Below are 16,974 nucleotides of genomic sequence, written 5' to 3'. Positions count from 1 at the left end.
CGTGTAGTTGGGTATGAGCATGCGCAGTGCACACCCGCCTCCATTGCTCCTGGCACAGAGCGTGCGCAGAGGGCTCAGCGAGGCCGCTCGGCAGGAGCATGCGTATAACGCTTTGTGAAGCCCAGAGGACTGACCCTTGTACCCGGCCTGCCCGGAGTCCCTTCTGAGCATGCGCGAAGCGGGTTGTTCGAAGGCGCGTCTCTGTCCGACCCGGCGGGGAAGGGGAGCGCGGAACGGGGGCTGCGCATGCGCCGTTGGTGCCTGAGCGCCTCAGCCGAGGGCGTCGAGGTCAGCCCTGAGGAGGGGCCGGCAGCGAGCGGGGCTGAGGGCGGTCGGTGCTGCCCGGGCAGGGGACGAGCACCCCCGGAGGGCAGCCGTACCGGCGGGGAGGCCGGGCGGGAGGGGGCCGGCCAGGAGAAAGGCTTTGGAGGGGGGGGGAGGTGGCCGAGCGACGTGAGGGCCGAGTGGCGGGCGGCAGCGGGAACATGGCGGCCCCGGAGGGTGGGCGGGAGGTCGCCGGGCGGGCGGCCTTTGGCCAGGCCCTGTCGGCACGGCGGAGCCCGAGTGGGTCTCCCCGCGCAGGCGGGTGACTGCAGAGGAGGGTGCAAGCGACAGCCGCCTGCTCCGAGTGACGTGCGCGGAGCACAGCGAGAGCGCGCAGGCTCGGGAGGGTCGGACATCAGCCTTTCCTTAAAATAATTTACGGGTTTATTTATATTCTGCGGTGAGGAATAACTCGGCCTTGCTATAACACACGGGCTGGCCTTAGGCTGTGAGGTGCAGACTGGCAGCAGCGCTGAAATCAAGCACAGGAATCAAAAATAGCGCATACCTGCCTGCAAAACGCAGCAGGATCAAGTTACAGGCACTGGCAGTTATCCAAAGAATGCGGTTACAGCAGTGCTTCGGCAAAAATAGCAGCCCAGAAGAATGAAGTGAGTTTCAAAAATTTGAGTTTGTTTCTGTGGAAGAATAGAAAAGAATAGAAAAGGGAGGAACCAGAGCTACTGCAAAATGCTGAGTGGGGGGGAAAAAGGCCAAAACATATCAGTACTGAATCAAAAACGTTGCTCTCTGTGGTGGAAGCAGAGGGAATGCTCTAGGGAATCCTTTTGTCACCTCAGCAGAGTTTGGCATCAGGCCCATTGCAGTACAGGACTGGAAATCAGCTAGATTTTTGATCAGGCTTCACATTTCTAAAGGCATTTGGTACTTTCTTATTTTGCTTTTACAGCCTAATCCTATACGTTTGTTGGAGACTTTGCTCGCTGTATGGTTGGTTTCAGTTCCCTTCAGATGTATAGCAACAGTAAATAGACTGATTTCCTGTAAACTGCCATCTGCATTCTTCTTACATTCAGGAGAAAGTGCTGACAGTCTGTTTTTCCCCAGAAACAGCCAGTGGTTGTCGCATAGCCTTTTCCTTCTCACTAGAGGCTCTCAAAAATTGCAAAACTGATCAGAAATCTACTTGTCAGAACATTTTTTCCCCCTCTTTTCCACAGTTACTAAAGGCATACTTCTCTTTTTTTTTAGGCTTAAATACAAAGTGAATAAGAATGTCAATAGTCACAGTCCAGCTTGGTCAGTGTGGTAATCAGATTGGTCATGAGGTGTTTAATGCTATCTGCGGCGACATCCGTGGCACACATGGGATGTGTTCCAAGAAGGAGAATGAATCCTACCATGATGCTTGCAAAGAACGTTTTTTCAGTGAGGAGGAATCTGGAGGTACAGCATTTAAATGTGGGGTTTTTTCCCACAGAGGGTCTGGTTGCCAGCCTAACAGAGATGACAGTATGGAAATAATAAAAGTCTTTTACCTTCAGTTAAAGAATGAGTTTTACCTTCAGTCTTGAAGAATTGTCACAACCCTCTGCCTTCACAACATCGCTAACACCCACGGAAGCAAAAATCACAGCACAGTAAAGTGTCTGAGGCCGCAGAGCAAGGCTGCCAGTAACACAGCTGGAAACAGCATATATACAGAAACAATCTTTCCTTCCAAGGATTTTCTACTGTAGATAGATCATACCATGGAGTAGGACCCAGAGTATCTGAATTTGGTGTTATCAAACACATTAAGTGGTTTCTTTCCTGAAAGTTTCATGGTCTCTAGAGTTCAGATTTGTCTTGGGAACAATAAAAGGTGCTCAGAAATCCAGGGCATTGCCAAGGCCTCCTTTCTGTACCTGCCTGTATTGGCCCATTAAGTTAATAGTTTGGCTTATGTGGGTGGGAGGAATACGATTTGGGCCGTGGTGCAAGTCCATCTATTTTATGTAAAAAAAAAAAAAAATCTAATATTGGCACATTATTCTTAGTTTTGTTTTTCTTCCTATCCAGTTCCTGTTGCCCGGGCTGTGCTTGTTGACATGGAACCTAAAGTAATCAGCCAAACCTTATCAATAGCTGCCAGGTCTGGCTACTGGAAATACGATGATCGGTCGCACTTCTGTCAGAAGCAAGGATCTGGGAACAACTGGGCAAATGGGTATGAAAAATTGTTTCAAGCTTCACTAAGGGAACTGTAGAGGCTAGTGAGCTGTCTAGACTCTCTAGGAGCTGTACTATTGCAGCTGTGCAAGGTACAGAGTGTGTAACATTAACCTGATTTATTTTTAAGTTACAATAGCAATATATATAGCAGCAAAATTTCTAAACTGCTTTTTGGAAGGTGAAATTGGTATTTACAGTGAAAATGTAACATTTTACAATAGAGCGAATATATTTGATTTAAGAATAGGAAACAATAAGCACAGTTTATAAACAGCTCTTTTGCAAAATAAATGTCACAGCTGAGGATTGTTTACTGCAGATAGAATGGGTGATATAATGCCAGGTTATATAAATAATAATAAGAAAAGTATCCTTTATTAATAGCTTTACCTTACTGCTTTTATTTTGATATAACCTGCCTTGTCTTGCTCTTTTGTCTTTTATTCAACAGTTATTCTGTTCATGGGCCTAGACACAAAGAAGTAATAATGAATCTGGTACAAAAAGCAGCAGAGAAATGTGATCGACTCAGTGGATTTTTCACAATAATGAGCATGGCTGGTGGTACAGGATCTGGCTTGGGAGCATTTGTGACCCAGTGTTTAAGAGATGCTTTTCCAACCTCATTTATATTAAACCATGTTATCTGGCCCTATGGCACTGGTGAGGTGAATATTTCCCAGCGATATTCTACAAGTTTAAAATCACTGTTTACTTTTAAACATAAAATATCTGCAACTGAAACAAACTAGGAGATACACTTTACTTTTAAAAAGTTCAACAGGAGAGAAAGTAACAGAGCTAATGAACTGTTTGCCTAATATTTGGTACATGTCATTTCACCAAAAAAAAAAATGTTGATAATGTTTGTGCTAAAGTATAGTGCAGTTTCCCGAGAAGCTCTGTTAGCTAACTGGAACTCTCCTGTTGTGATAGTATGTCAGCATTATAATCAGTTCCCAGACAGATTTTATTCTAGCATGTTTGTATGAACTGAGAAGGATAACATTTCCACAGGTCTTGCTCTCTTTCCATGAAAAAGCTCTGCTGGCTCGTGACCTCATTCTGCACTTTGGCAAAGAAAATGAATCACTTCCTAAATCATAACTGAGGAAATGACAGTAGCCAGAGGATTATAAACTAGAAAGAGATTAAGTTGTTTGATTCTCATTTTTGTATATTTTTTGTTCGTTTGTTTCCAGGTCATCGTTCAAAACTACAACTCTGTTTTGACTCTGTCACATCTGTACCAGTCATCAGATGCCCTTCTTGTTCATGAAAATGATGTCATCCACAAGATCTGTGCTCAGCTGATGAATATTAAGCAGATCTCCTTCAGGGATGTAAATCAAGTCATTGCACATCAGCTGGGGAGTGTTTTCCAGCCCACTTACACAGCAGAAAGTGGCTTACACTATAGCAGAAACCCCTTAGGTATCTAACTATAATATAGCTGCCTAATGCATTCTCACACATATTTCTGTAATCATTTCATGGTGTGAATTGAAGTTCTTCGGTCTCCTTACTCAAGTATTTGGATACATCACAAGTTTTAAGATGGGAAAAGTGAAGCAAAAGACTAAATTAGAAATTCAATCCCAATTTTGTAGCAGAGACAAAAATAGATCCCCCAGCTTCTGGTTTCATTCTTTACCAAAAGAACCTCGTTTCTCCTTTTTCAAGTGATTACAGAGACCATTGTGCCTATTTACATTTCAGAGGAAATCTGTACAGGACAGTAATTTTGGACTGAGTTTTACATTTCACATTAGGCTAGAAGTTTGTATGAGCTGAAACAAAAGGAAAGTTTTGTGTTTAACTCAGAAGACAGGCTAGCATACAACTTGGTAGCCACAGGCTGACATTTATATCTTTAAGGGATTAGAGAAAGTTACCCCCATTGCCAAGAGTTTTGCTTGTAAAATTAAACTTTCACATCTGTCTGTCAATCTCTAGCAGTGCATGAGGTCTTTGAGATTTTGAGCCAGACTATAAAGCGAGACAAGTCTAAGTTGTAATATAAGAGCTACTAATATGGTTGTATAGAATTCAGTACGTAGCAAGTCTGCATTATTTTGTCTGATGTGTGTCCATATATTTGTCAAACTAAAACTTTATATCCTGCTTGGTTTCTGACCTTAAATTGCTTTGTAAAATTCCTCACTCTCTTCTATTTTTAGCTAGCCTATGCAATATTTTTGTCAAACATGAGCAGCTGTTAATTTTTTTTGCAGGAGACTTAATGGAGACATTAGTTCCACATCCCGAATTCAAGATGTTGGGTCTTCGTAACATACCTCAGATGCCTGAAAACTCCCTTGCTTACAGCACATTCAGTTGGCCTGGACTCATCAGACATTTAAGGCAGATGCTCATTGCTAATGCTAAAATGGAGGAAGGTAAAAAGCATTCATTCATCTCCAGTATCCATCACTCTTTAAGCATTTATTTTTACAGATGAAATAAAGCTTATTGTTTTGTGGAGCTCACTGACTAGCATTAATCAGTTCAGAAACGAGTTGTTGGCCTCAGCAGGAATTTGCCTCTACATAGCCAGCTGCTCCTTTAACTATTCGCTCAGCTGTCACAGCAACTCCTGGCTTTTTGCTCCCAGACATCTCAGTTAATTATAACTATTGAAAATACACAAAATAAACCAACAGGTTTTGGCTGTGTGCTTAAATTTACATGATTCATTTTTGGAACATTCCTTGGATAGTTAGTTCTGTTACCCTTTTTCTTTTTACACCTTCTAATAAAAATCAGGCTTGGCTCTCCCATATCCTTTACATGAGGAATTCAGTATAGCTTCCAGTTATGCAAAGAATGGGCTGGCAGATTGCTAAGTATAGAAACAAGTATCCCTTTTCTCTGGTAAGACTAATGACAACCAGGCAAATACTGCTGAATTAGCACTGTTTTCTCTAAGAATTGCATAATTGGTGCTTAACTAATGTGCAGAAACTACAAGCCCTAATATAATCTCATCTTGGGGCACACTGTTAGTTACCATCTGATTCTGCAGCTAGTCTGAATCCGTATTTCATGAAACATTAACTTTCTTTTATATCTTTTTTTGCCAAAATCTCATAGGTATTGATTGGCAAGTACGACCACCGCCTCTAGGCTCCTCCATCCCCTCTAGTCATTCCACAAACAAGCCGCTGCATTTCAATACTTCCATTGCCAACCTGGTTATACTGCGAGGAAAAGATATGCACAGTGTAGACTTAGGTAAGAAGGGAAAACACAGAACCTCAGTGATTCCTGTTTTGCATCTCCCTGTTTTCTTTGCAACCATATCTAATGAAAGTGAAAAAAAACCCAAGGCCACATATTTGACTGCTAAGGTCAATATTCCCTCTAGAAACATTTTAATGTTCAAGGCCACGTTGTCTAATTGCTTAGGGCTGTTACATTTACAACCGAGACTTCTGTGATTCCTGAAGCATTTCAGGGAAGGAGGAAAAGACTGAAGTCCGTATATATGATAGGATTCTTGGCTATATTGTCTGAAAATATCTTAGCTGCTTCTGGAGTGATGAGCAGAGCTTGCAGATGAAGTACCAATACAAGAGTATGCTTCTAGATAATCTGATGAATCTGTTTAAAACAGTTATATTTTCAACAGGCTGACCACTCTGATGATTTTTTTTAAGGCCTAAATTGATCTGCCGAGCATTGATTAGGTCACACAAGACTACTGAGATCAAGACGTAGCAGCTTGTATCTTTACATTTGTCAGAAGGGCTGTCTTATTTCTGCTACAGGAAGTTTCCGAGATCCCTCGTTATATACATCATGGCTAAACCCTCAGGACGCTTTTAATGCATGGAAAACACCAAGAGCATTTAACAAGTACGAGAAGTCTGCTTCTTTGGTCAGCAACAGCCAGTTCCTGCTGAAACCTCTTGACAATGTTGTAGGAAAAGCTTGGAATATGTTTGCTTCCAAGTAAGTGAAAATAATTAGGCTGATACTTCATTTATAGCTGTCAATATCTTCTGTGTTAGCAAAATCATTGTAAATACAGCTCGCTCTTTCAGCAAAGTAATGGTGAATAAGCATGAAGACTGTTCCCACAGTTCAGTGGAAACATTTTTATGCTTGAAACATGATGGCAGGGTGAGGAACACAGAACAGTGCTTATGTTCTGTGGATAAGTGAGACCACTTATTCTAGTGCTGTCAATTTAACTATTTTCTCAGTACTAAACCCCCCCAAATTTAGCACGTTCCAGTGTGACCATTCTAAAAATAACACATAGAAACTCTTTTTACTGATCATATACTTTCTAAAGTGTGTACAGACATGCTGCACAGTCCAGGGAAACAAGTTCCTGGCTCAGTTCAGAAGCATTTAGGGGATTTGTGTGTTTACTAAGACTCCCATGCTACTAGTTTGATTTTTCATTACAACCAAGAAATCTAGAAAATAATTGCCTCTTACTCTGATCATCATGAAGCCAAGGTTAGTGCATGTCACAGCAGATGTCTGCTAGATACGAGTTTCTATCACAGGAATTCTGCAATTAAAAGCCAAAGGAGGAAAATTGCTTCCACTAGCTTAGCTCCTTGTTTTACCACCTGTTACAAAAACACCAGGGATGAGAAGCAAGCTATCCTGCACACACAGGTTTAGGATTTGCATCTCAAATCTATAAATTACTTTTCTCCTTCAATAATCACTTCTCCTTCCATTTCCCAGTTAGCTCAGTTTTGTTAGCTGCAATTTTGTTTCCTTAAGCAATACACAACGCTGTAAAAGCTCTTAGAAACAAGTCATGACTTACTGGTAAGTATGAATTACAAAATAAGTTCAAGAGAGCACAGTAGAAACTATCCAGTATGGCTATTGGGTGGAAACCAATCTTCATTTGAAGTTGTTACAATAACTCTACAAGGTGATTTAATGTGTCAGATTCTTCACTTTCTCATGTCTTACCCATTTTCCTATTGCGACTTCAACCCACAGAGCCTATATTCACCAGTACACTAAATTCGGAATCGAAGAGGAAGATTTCCTGGACAGCTTCACAGCTCTGGAACAAGTTATCTCCAGTTACACCAGACTTTGATTTTTTTTTGAAATGGTCCTGAAATAGAGCTTTCCTGAAAGAATCCAGTGCTGGAAAACCTTCCATCAGCTTCCTGAAATACATAAATTACTGGACTGTAGCTGTTTTCCAGTCTTGTAAGCAGTGTGTGCGTGTGTTAGAATAGTAAGAACTGAATCTGAACTGAATATATTCATATGGGTGGGTATTATTCATATTTAATCTATCTAATAAATAGCTATTTTTCAATACATTTGCTATGTACTGTAGCTAAGTCTTTGAACATCATTTTGGGCACTCGGCTATTTTTCATAAAGAATGTCCGTGCAGAAGGACTTTTCTCCTGGCTAAACTCTCAGCATCTAAACTATCATGAACTAATGTGTGATAAAAATTAAATGTGTGCTTGACTGCAGTAGTAAGGCATTCCAGATCCTCCAATTTCAATTTTTCATGATAACACTTTGCCCTAGAATGCTTCAATATTGATAAAAATGCACAGTATCAGAATTATTAATCCAAACTCCATTTGGGTATCATTCAAGAGACAACAGCCTGCCTTTAAAGCAAAGTAAGACCTAAATTCTACTTTAAGGACGTTAACCTTGACAAAATAGTGGAAGTTTTGAATCATCTTTTAGAAAATGTAGGAAGGGTTCTTCATTTTCCTGTCATCCTCAATTTACATTAGGAGATTATAATGAATTATGTGCTTTTCTGGCCATTTCACTGTGCCATGTTTTCAAGTGGTGTTACCTACCAATTGAAAAAAAAAAAATCCCTATAGCACATTGGAGGTCTTGGCTATTTGTTATAGGCAAACCATAGGTTTAGGCAAAACTACACCACTTGCTCTTCTTCCTGTAAGTTAGAAGCAGGTAGTTTTTTTAATTAATTTGCTATTTATTTAAACAGATTTGGGAGGAGAATTGCTGGTAGGTTTCAGATGTAAGAGCCTGTAATATCATATAATAAATATAATAGATTGTATAATTTCAAAAGTGGATTTAAGAAATGGGCTCTTTTTTGCACGAATTTCCCCACGACCACGAGGTGGAGCCCCTGTGAAGCTGCAGCTTGCAAGCACTCAGCTCCACCAGCCTAAGAGATTGCAACAGCTTGGTGGGCTGGACAAATCTCATAGCTTCCCTCTAGGTTTTAATGCTGTTTCATGCCACGCCTCTGAGCTTTGAAATAAAAGATGAGCACACACATAGTATGATGCTAAATATGTTAAAGATGTTTGCACTATGGCTAACGATGCCCACACAGAAATCTTGCCCTGTTAGTGATTCTGATTTAGACTTCAAATCTTTAATGAATTAACACAGTGGTAAATGCAGAAGTGACCTTGTAATTCTGCTAGGCTTCAGTCAGAGCTCAGCAGACACTCTGTATTACTCTTATCTTTATTTCCTTTCCTGGTTTCATTTACCTCTTCACTTTTGTTCAGGCCAGGTACAGAAGCAATAAAATACCCCCTGGAGCACATGTTCTCAAAGCAACTTTGGCACACAACGCCTGGAGTAGCAAAGAGACTTCTTGACAAGATTCAAGTAACCTGTATGATTGAATCTGAAGAAAACAAGTAAGTACTGGGGCTAAGTTCACAACTGCTCAAATACGCCCATAGTAATAACTGATCACCTCCATGGTTGTCGTTTCAATGCAAGCCACAACAGATTCTGATAAATTTCATGGTACAATGTTAATCTCATGCCTTCCAGAAAAAAAAAGAAAAGTTTCAACTGCCTGTTAGTAGTAGGGCAACTGCCAGCACAGATTGGAGTTAAGCCTAGTCTTAGTCCATGCAGAAGAATTACCTGTGTAAATTAAGAGCTCTATTGGTTCTTCAATTCAATAGCTAAATCATTAAATATACAGGGGAATGAGAGTCATTTATGGGGCGGGTGGGGAGAAGGAAGGCAAAGAGGAGAGAGCAGATAGGGTAAATATAGCAAATAACTTTTCATATAAAAAGACACTTGACATATATGACAAAACATTTTGACAATATTCTTGCAGACCACAGTACATAATCCAACTACTCCCTCTGGTTTGCTTTCTGTTTTCACTCAGCTGCTCTAATTCCTGCTTTAGAAACTCCCTCTCAAAAGGGGAAGAAACAAGAATCACAGTTCAACTATCCAGCCATACTTCAAGCCCTATACTGCTCAGTAATATCAGAGTTGTTTGGAAGTTCAAAACTATGTACAATTTCTGTTCTAGAACATTATTTGTGATATATAATATTTTTTTTCACTAAATCACTTCCTGGCAGCTTAGAGCTGGGGGACTGTTCTGCTCAAAAGAGCTTTTCTAGCCTTGTGTTTTTGTCCGTTTCAACCATTATCTTTAACTTGGGTATTTTCACAGAAGAAACTGGAGGAAAGATTGCACAAGAAGCTAAGATAAACAGCACAGGCAATTCTAGTTTGCAGGGAACAAAGGGTCAGGAAAGGAGACAGTATGGTGAGGTCCTCCTTCCTTCAAAAGGCACAGGATGTTTAGCAACGTAGAAATAATTTTCCCTAGTGTTTTCAACAGATAGACTGAGAACTTCTTCCAGTCTCAGAAATGAGAACAGGTAACTCCACGTCCACAAAAATGACCAAGTCCCAGGAACACATACTGTTCCTTGTTGTTCCACGGGACAGGTAAAAGAGATTTTTAAAAAGCTAAGGACAGATAAGTCCTCCCTGAAACAAGGAAGAGAGCAATGGGTGATTGTACTGCCACATCAATAAGTAACTTTATTGCAGAAATAACCTTACGTTATCTCTATGTATTTATAATTCTGAGCATGAAGCAAATACAGCAGGTGCTTATTGCACCTGTGAATGACATAGACCCCATTTATCCTTTCTTTATATGTGCATTTATTATTTATGGCTTATATCACTTTTAGTTAATGGAGCAGGATATTTAGGGGGATTGTTTGTTTACCTTTGGTGGCAGAATTTGGGGCACCTCAGGAAACACAGCACACAGATAACATGTATAACCCCAAAGCAAAAATAAAAATTTCCTTATTTAATCTCTATTTTTAACATGTGAAAACATAGAGGAAAGATTCAGCAGCTCAAAGACAGAGTTAGGCCAACAGGTTCATTATGCTTAACAAGGATACTTCTGTAAGGACTTGTTCACCTTAGGATTCAGGGAAAATACTCCAACGTCCATGGGAAAACAAAGTTTTTCAAAGCAGCAATAGAGGATCACAACCATCAGCCAAATTCTGACAACCTGGATTTCTCAAAACTACCAAAAAAAAAATTAAATCAAAAGTGTAACTGTTGTATTAGCTGTTACAATCCCTTTCATTGCTCTGGAAAAGAGAGTGACAGGAATTGTTACAGGCATCTCTAGCCTTCTTCCTGTTAGTGTTACTCACTGCTGACCTCAGTTCCCAAATTCTCACACCCTTGCCCAAACTAAACCTTCATTTTTTGATCTATGGCTGGATTCCTCCATTTTTTTTCCCCAGGATGTGGAGAGGAGAGGGTCAAAGTGACAGGAAGTTAATAGCTGTTACCAAATTTTCATCATCTACAATTATATTAGAAGGTGGAGTAGTCATTTTGTATCTTATCAAAAAAATTAATTATGTAAATAGTCTGAGCCTGGCAGAGGGCCTTTATTTCATTAGAAATTAAAATTAATGAGGTAGATCAAAGGTCAGCACGAGCCAGTCACTCACTGAGGCAGGGACAACAGAGTCAGTGGCCTTGACCTAGCTAGTTTTAGGCAAACTACCCACAGGATGTCCATGAACCAAGGAACAATGCATCCAGTCTCACTATTGTTTGTTGGAATGGACAGGTGCAGCTCACTTGGAAGTTGATTCAAGGACTCTAACTATAGCAGATCGACGTAATGAATAGGATAACTTTTATTTGGGCACAATAAAAACAGGAACAAAAATGAACCTGTTACAAATACTTTAAACATAGTAACTGTTTGCAAGTGCCAGGGCACTAATGTAGTTATAGATACAATTTATTTGGACTTAAGTATATATTGGTGCTTATAGGGTCAGGCTGACTACCAGTACAGAAAGGATAGAATCTTAGTGTAAATAGGTAAGGGGTTTTTAAGAGTATTACCTGCACAGATTTACCAAACTGAAACAGCTCAGGATTAAGGGCAAAAATCTGTGGTTTCCACAACAACTAGAATTTTATCAAGAAGAAAGAAGGAAGGTATGTTCAGATTACCAGCTGATACACTACTGGGAAATACTAAGGCACAAAAGGATATTGAATGAATAATTAATTTCCTTCTGCATTTGTTAATAAATTTAATATAGATAAATATTATGAAATGAGGGACCAAACATCCAAAAGGAAATGTTCTCTGATGTCAAAGTGTACTTTAAAGAAGTCTGCGTTTTGCTGGACACCGCTTTAAAAACTGCACAGGAGTCATCAGGGATGTGATTCATGGATCTGATACAGTACAAAAAACTTCCACAAGGAACTGAGCTGCTGCCTCTCCTCCACTGCTTTCAAGGGCAGCCCGGACGCAGCTTTACCAAGGCAGCAAATTCCAGTGTAGGCTTCCTCACCAAGCCCCCTGTCTCTGGCTTCCTACCCCACCTCTGCCCACACTCCAGAAGCGCAGCCTGGACACAGACAGCTTTTAACTCGCCTGGATGTGGAGCTGATAATCCTGAATTTTAACTATAGAGCCTTTCCGGCTCTTTCAGTCAAACTCCAAGTTCACAATGGTGCCTTCTGATTTCACATTGTATGAATCCTCTCCCTCTAGACAGCCACTTCCCCTCTGTCCGGGTGGGGGAATGAGTCACCTACCTCCGTGAATCAGCAGAACCTGCTTAACCCTTTCCCAGAAGCATGAACAGCTGCAAAGAGGGTGGTGGTTCAAACAAATGTTATTGCCAGCCATTGGGAGCACACTGGAAAAGGCGAAGATAGCCTGAAATAAGAGAATGGAGAGGCTGCTTCTGCTCATTAGGAAATTTAAAGGCAATTTGTAGAGGTATAAATACGTTTCGTGATAAAGATCATGGAAGAAGTCTAAACCTTAACCCCATGGTTCACACAAGCCCAAGAGATTCTAAAAAGGGACTTCTAGGAGAGTCTAGTGGTACAAAACAAAGGCACAGGCCTCTAACTTATCTGTGTGAATCAGGTTGCAGAAACCTTGCCTACTAGTCTTAATAGGAAAATTTTTAAAATATGGAATGTTACACCATAAGAGAGAAAAATGAGGACTCTCTCTAGGCCAAGATTCCTACTTTAAAAGTAAGAACAATAAGTAGAGAAACTAAAATAAGCCACTGGTTAATAAAAAAAAAAACTAACAAAAAAAACACAAACCAAAAAGCTTGAGCTTCAGTGAGCTATGAGCTTTTGTTTCACTAGTTATATGTGATGAGAAATAAATACCATCTCACATGGCATATTTGCATTTAAATGGGTGTGTTCTGCAAAAATGATTATTGGACATATTTGGTTACACGTACAATGTAATGTTTATTTAAAGGCTCACAAAAATACACTTCAGTTGCCTGAGAATGGTGTAATTGTGGTCAGATGGCATGATTTAATTTGAACTTTTGCCCAGCAGTCTCCAATATGTAATAGATCATTTACAGGAGCATGTAAGCAGAACACCGCCGAGGGAGCCAAATGGAAAGCAGCCTTATCCCACACGCTGAAGGTGTAATAAAATACTGACTCTGTACTTGGCTGGCAAGGGCAGCTGTAGCTGTTCATTATAACATCCTCAGTAAGTATGGTGAGAGCTGGGCAGTAGTTCAGAGCTACTGCTCTCCAGATGGCTCAGAACAACACAGAGTTCAGGAATACATATTTCCATGTAAGTGTTTGCTGCTGGCTAACATGCATTTCTGCCACTTGCAAAGAAAACACTGGGAAATTTCCTCCCACCCCACTTTGGGCAACTTCAGCCTCTGTTACTACCTAGTTCTCAGTCATCTAGTCAGCACTTGTATTTCTGTAGTTATTTGATGTTGTGAACTAGCAATTTCTCCTTCCTAGGCCAAATTTTGGTGAAGAAACCTAATGCAACTGATAAAACAGTTAAAACCATAAATTTGGCAACTGATGAACATAAACCCAATTAAATACTCCCAAGAAAAAAAAACTTGTTCCCTCCCTCCCAGACATTAACTCAGGTTTTCACATTATTTTCCTCTATAAAGATTTAGTCAGCCTTCTCCCCAAAGCCGATATTCTCACAGTGAAGTATTCTTATATAAAAAAATAGATACAGCTTAATGTGTGCTGTGAAACAGGAACTTATTCTTCAATAACATTATAAAAGAAACCTGAACTTGCTTTAGTACACGTGGGGTCCTGTTCAATCTGAACAAAACTCCAGTCAGCAGGCCTGAACTTGTCCAAAAATCACTGAGCACCAAGGACAGACAGGGCTACAAGGACTGAGAGGAGAAGAGACATCAGTGACAGCTTTAAGCTAGGACTCTCAGGATCAGGTCTGCCAAACAACACTTAAACACTTTATTTACTTAATTGGAACTATCCTCTCTCAGTCCCAGCTGAAACGTTTTGCCAAAGGATAGCACAGCACATTTCCACACTTCAGTTAAAACCACCAGGCTCCTCCTGGGCAGCCATAACAATTTTAGTTCATGCACAAATGCTGCAGTGTGATTTGCCACATGGTGGTTGGGCACATGCAGAAGTGTTTACGACAGGTTTATATATAAGTTAGGAGAAGCAACAGAATTAAAAATCACCGATTGCCTTAGCACAGATCTAGTAGAATACTGCTTTGAAATTTTTTTTTCCATCCATTACTTTGAACTTAACTAAATACTGGCTTCAGGCACCTTAAAAGTTTCTCTCTTCCTTGCTGCTCCCCACCTAGAGTCTTACGCAACACACATGGATGCATGTGACTATGTCACAAGAGGTCAGCTGGGCTGAGGTGAGATGTAAGAATCAAGGAATCAGAGAAATTAATCTGGTTTTATGAAAATATCCTAAATATTACAGCTCTCAAGAAAACAGCTGCAGCAAACGAGGCACTGAGAGAAGCACGGTTTCAGAATAGACCAGAGAGATTTTGTGAACGTGGCTAGATTTATATGACATCGTAAATCTAAATGTGTATTTTCTCTTTATGGCAGGTCCAGTTCAGAGACAGAAAAGAAACGCTGAGCTCACAAATCTGCTTTTTCAAGCCTTTTCAACAGATGGAAAGAGGCTAAGAAGCATGCAGGCTCAGGAAAGACACACAGTCCCTTAAAACTCACACGGTTTCTACACGTAAGTGTGAGCTGCGAACAAAGTATTTATGACGTTTAGTTAGCAGCAGCTTCTGCAAGAGAACTGCCCGTTTCTTTCCTGACAATATGGAAGGAAAATAGAGGTACCACAAGGTCATTGCGTGCAGACAGAACAAGCTTTGAGCAATGCATCTAGTCTCTTAAAGAATTCTGTGTACTTTGTCAAATGGTTCGAGGCAGGGTTTAATCTCCCCAGGCAAACCAGGCACTGGTGGGGCCTGTGCTCAAATAGCTTAGAGCTCTGCCTGACATCTTCCACCACAGCAATGCCACCTTCCAGTGAAAAGGCTTTAGACCTTGGAAATGTCACACGGATCAGCTGGTATGGCAAGCAGGGTAACAGGTAACTACCTACGGATTGATGTCATCAATCATAGCTGTGGTCAGAGTCTTGTGTAAAACCAGGCTAACAAACACTTTGGTGTAGGGCACAGAATTTGCTTAGATCTGAGATATCTTTGAGATAAGCGCCATGCTCCATATAGCAAAAAGCAGCTAAATGACACACTACCAAGCCCACAAGGAAACAAAAATTTCCAACCACCTCTCATGAGGAGGCAGAACCAGACCTGCGGGGCCTGTTCTGTCACATTAGCATTGAAAAAAAAAAAACCCAAAAACCAAAACCGGTAGATTATGCCTCAAATAACGTGTACTAAACACAGAACCGTTCCCTCGCAGAACCCCACAAGCAGGAACAGCACAGCAGCCATCACAGAAAAGACACCAACTCCATCATAGAAAAGACAACAACACTTCACAAGGCCAGAAAAGCAGTTTCAGAGGCCATGGGGAGAAGGGTGCGGTTTGCAGGGCAGTTAGAGCAGGGAACAATGCACTGAGCTGACAAGTCCTATCTCTTGCCTTTCATCAGGAAATAGCAGCTAGTTTCCTTATTACCAGCTGCCTGGGCAACTCATTTGAGCTTCTTGGGAAACCAGAAGAACAATTAAGCTGGGAGTAACTCCCTTGAAACACGGAAGATGCAGCACGCTTATCCATATCTGAACAGCTCGTCAAATGAGGTTTAAAGAAAGATGACCTTTGATTTAATGCTAGTCAATGCTCTTTGAATCATTCCATGAGTGAATACTACTACTAAAAAACCCCTCTAGCACAATAAAGGGCAACGCTGAAGGCAAACTAAAACAAAGCTTGGCCCATTTAACAGGTTCACATTTGTTTTACCACAACTGAACATCACTAGCAGTGAACAGGCTGGATGACTTCACAGCTCAACAGCCTCTTCACTTTAAATTCAGCACAGAGTAAGTCAGCTTTTTTTGACCAAAATACCATTTTGCTGAATGCCTGACACATGCCAAGCAGCCAGTGGCAGATTGCTGGGCTCTGCCGGACTGCTTTAACCTGGAAGGTGAGATAGCCAGATGTCTTTTGGACATTTGATGACAGTTTCTGCATTTGAGCTCCTTTCACTCTCTTGACAACTGACCCAGGCTGTTACAGCCTCTCCCATTCATGCCACCACCAACAGTGTTTTGCTGCCTTTTATGAGAGCTGAGTGGGTGCATTAATAAGCAAGTGAAACAGATAAATAAACGCTAGCATTTCATGCCCTCAGTTAGACACTTGAATTAGGAAAGTCACAGCAGGCTCAAAGAGTTTTTCAGTATAATCCTTTTAAAAAATGAGTTTGTAAGAGCATATGCAAATATTTACCCTCAATCTAGTTCTGAACGCATTAGCAGGGTGTTTCACAGGGAAGGCGATTGCCTCACTCCCTGTTTCCTGAAGAGGTTACAGCAATCCACCACAGTTCCAGCAATTAAACCCTCCCCTGGACCAGCCTGCTCTCAGCGAGGGGTGACAGCCCAGCAGGAAGCCCTCCCTGGCTATTGCTCTCCCACTTTCACACTCCACTTAGTGCTTCAATCTGGAGAAGGCTGGGCAAAGTACTTACTGTTTTTTCTTCTTCTCCTCCAAAAAATAAAACAAGATTTACAGAAAAAAACCTAGAATTTTAAATCTCAGAAGAGCAATTTCAATTACCTTATATATAATTACATTGAACCTTTTAACTGCTGATTACAAAGTATTTTCTAACCATGTGCTTCAAAGAAAACTGAATTACTTTTACCTCCAAGGAACACACCCAATC

The 16,974-nt window shown here is 40.9% G+C and overlaps 1 protein-coding gene across 3 annotated transcripts; it reads left to right on the top strand.

The window, feature by feature from the left end:
• Window positions 1–180: 180 nt before the first annotated feature.
• Window positions 181–15,030, top strand: TUBD1 (tubulin delta 1). 3 transcript variants are annotated; one of them, XR_011049438.1, is made up of 11 exons: window positions 200–288; window positions 1,537–1,731; window positions 2,347–2,494; window positions 2,951–3,167; window positions 3,702–3,933; window positions 4,734–4,898; window positions 5,593–5,733; window positions 6,270–6,453; window positions 7,474–7,756; window positions 9,009–9,143; window positions 14,697–15,030. XR_011049438.1 is itself a non-coding variant. In XM_068415383.1 (8 exons), exons 1-8 carry the CDS (start codon window positions 1,560–1,562, stop codon window positions 7,574–7,576), a joined length of 1,362 nt encoding a protein of 453 aa, XP_068271484.1. In that variant the 5' UTR covers window positions 1,544–1,559; the 3' UTR covers window positions 7,577–8,498. The 3 variants fall into 3 exon arrangements, 1 of the variants encoding a protein (XP_068271484.1); XR_011049439.1 differs by lacking the exon at window positions 1,537–1,731 and having other exon boundaries at window positions 181–288; XM_068415383.1 differs by lacking the exons at window positions 200–288; window positions 9,009–9,143; window positions 14,697–15,030 and having other exon boundaries at window positions 1,544–1,731; window positions 7,474–8,498.
• The last annotated feature ends 1,944 nt before the right edge of the window (window positions 15,031–16,974 follow it).

This window comes from Nyctibius grandis, chromosome 18 (assembly GCF_013368605.1).
Source record: "Nyctibius grandis isolate bNycGra1 chromosome 18, bNycGra1.pri, whole genome shotgun sequence".
NCBI classification, from domain to species: Eukaryota; Metazoa; Chordata; class Aves; order Nyctibiiformes; family Nyctibiidae; genus Nyctibius; species Nyctibius grandis.
This window is presented reverse-complemented; position numbering and strand designations above follow the sequence as displayed.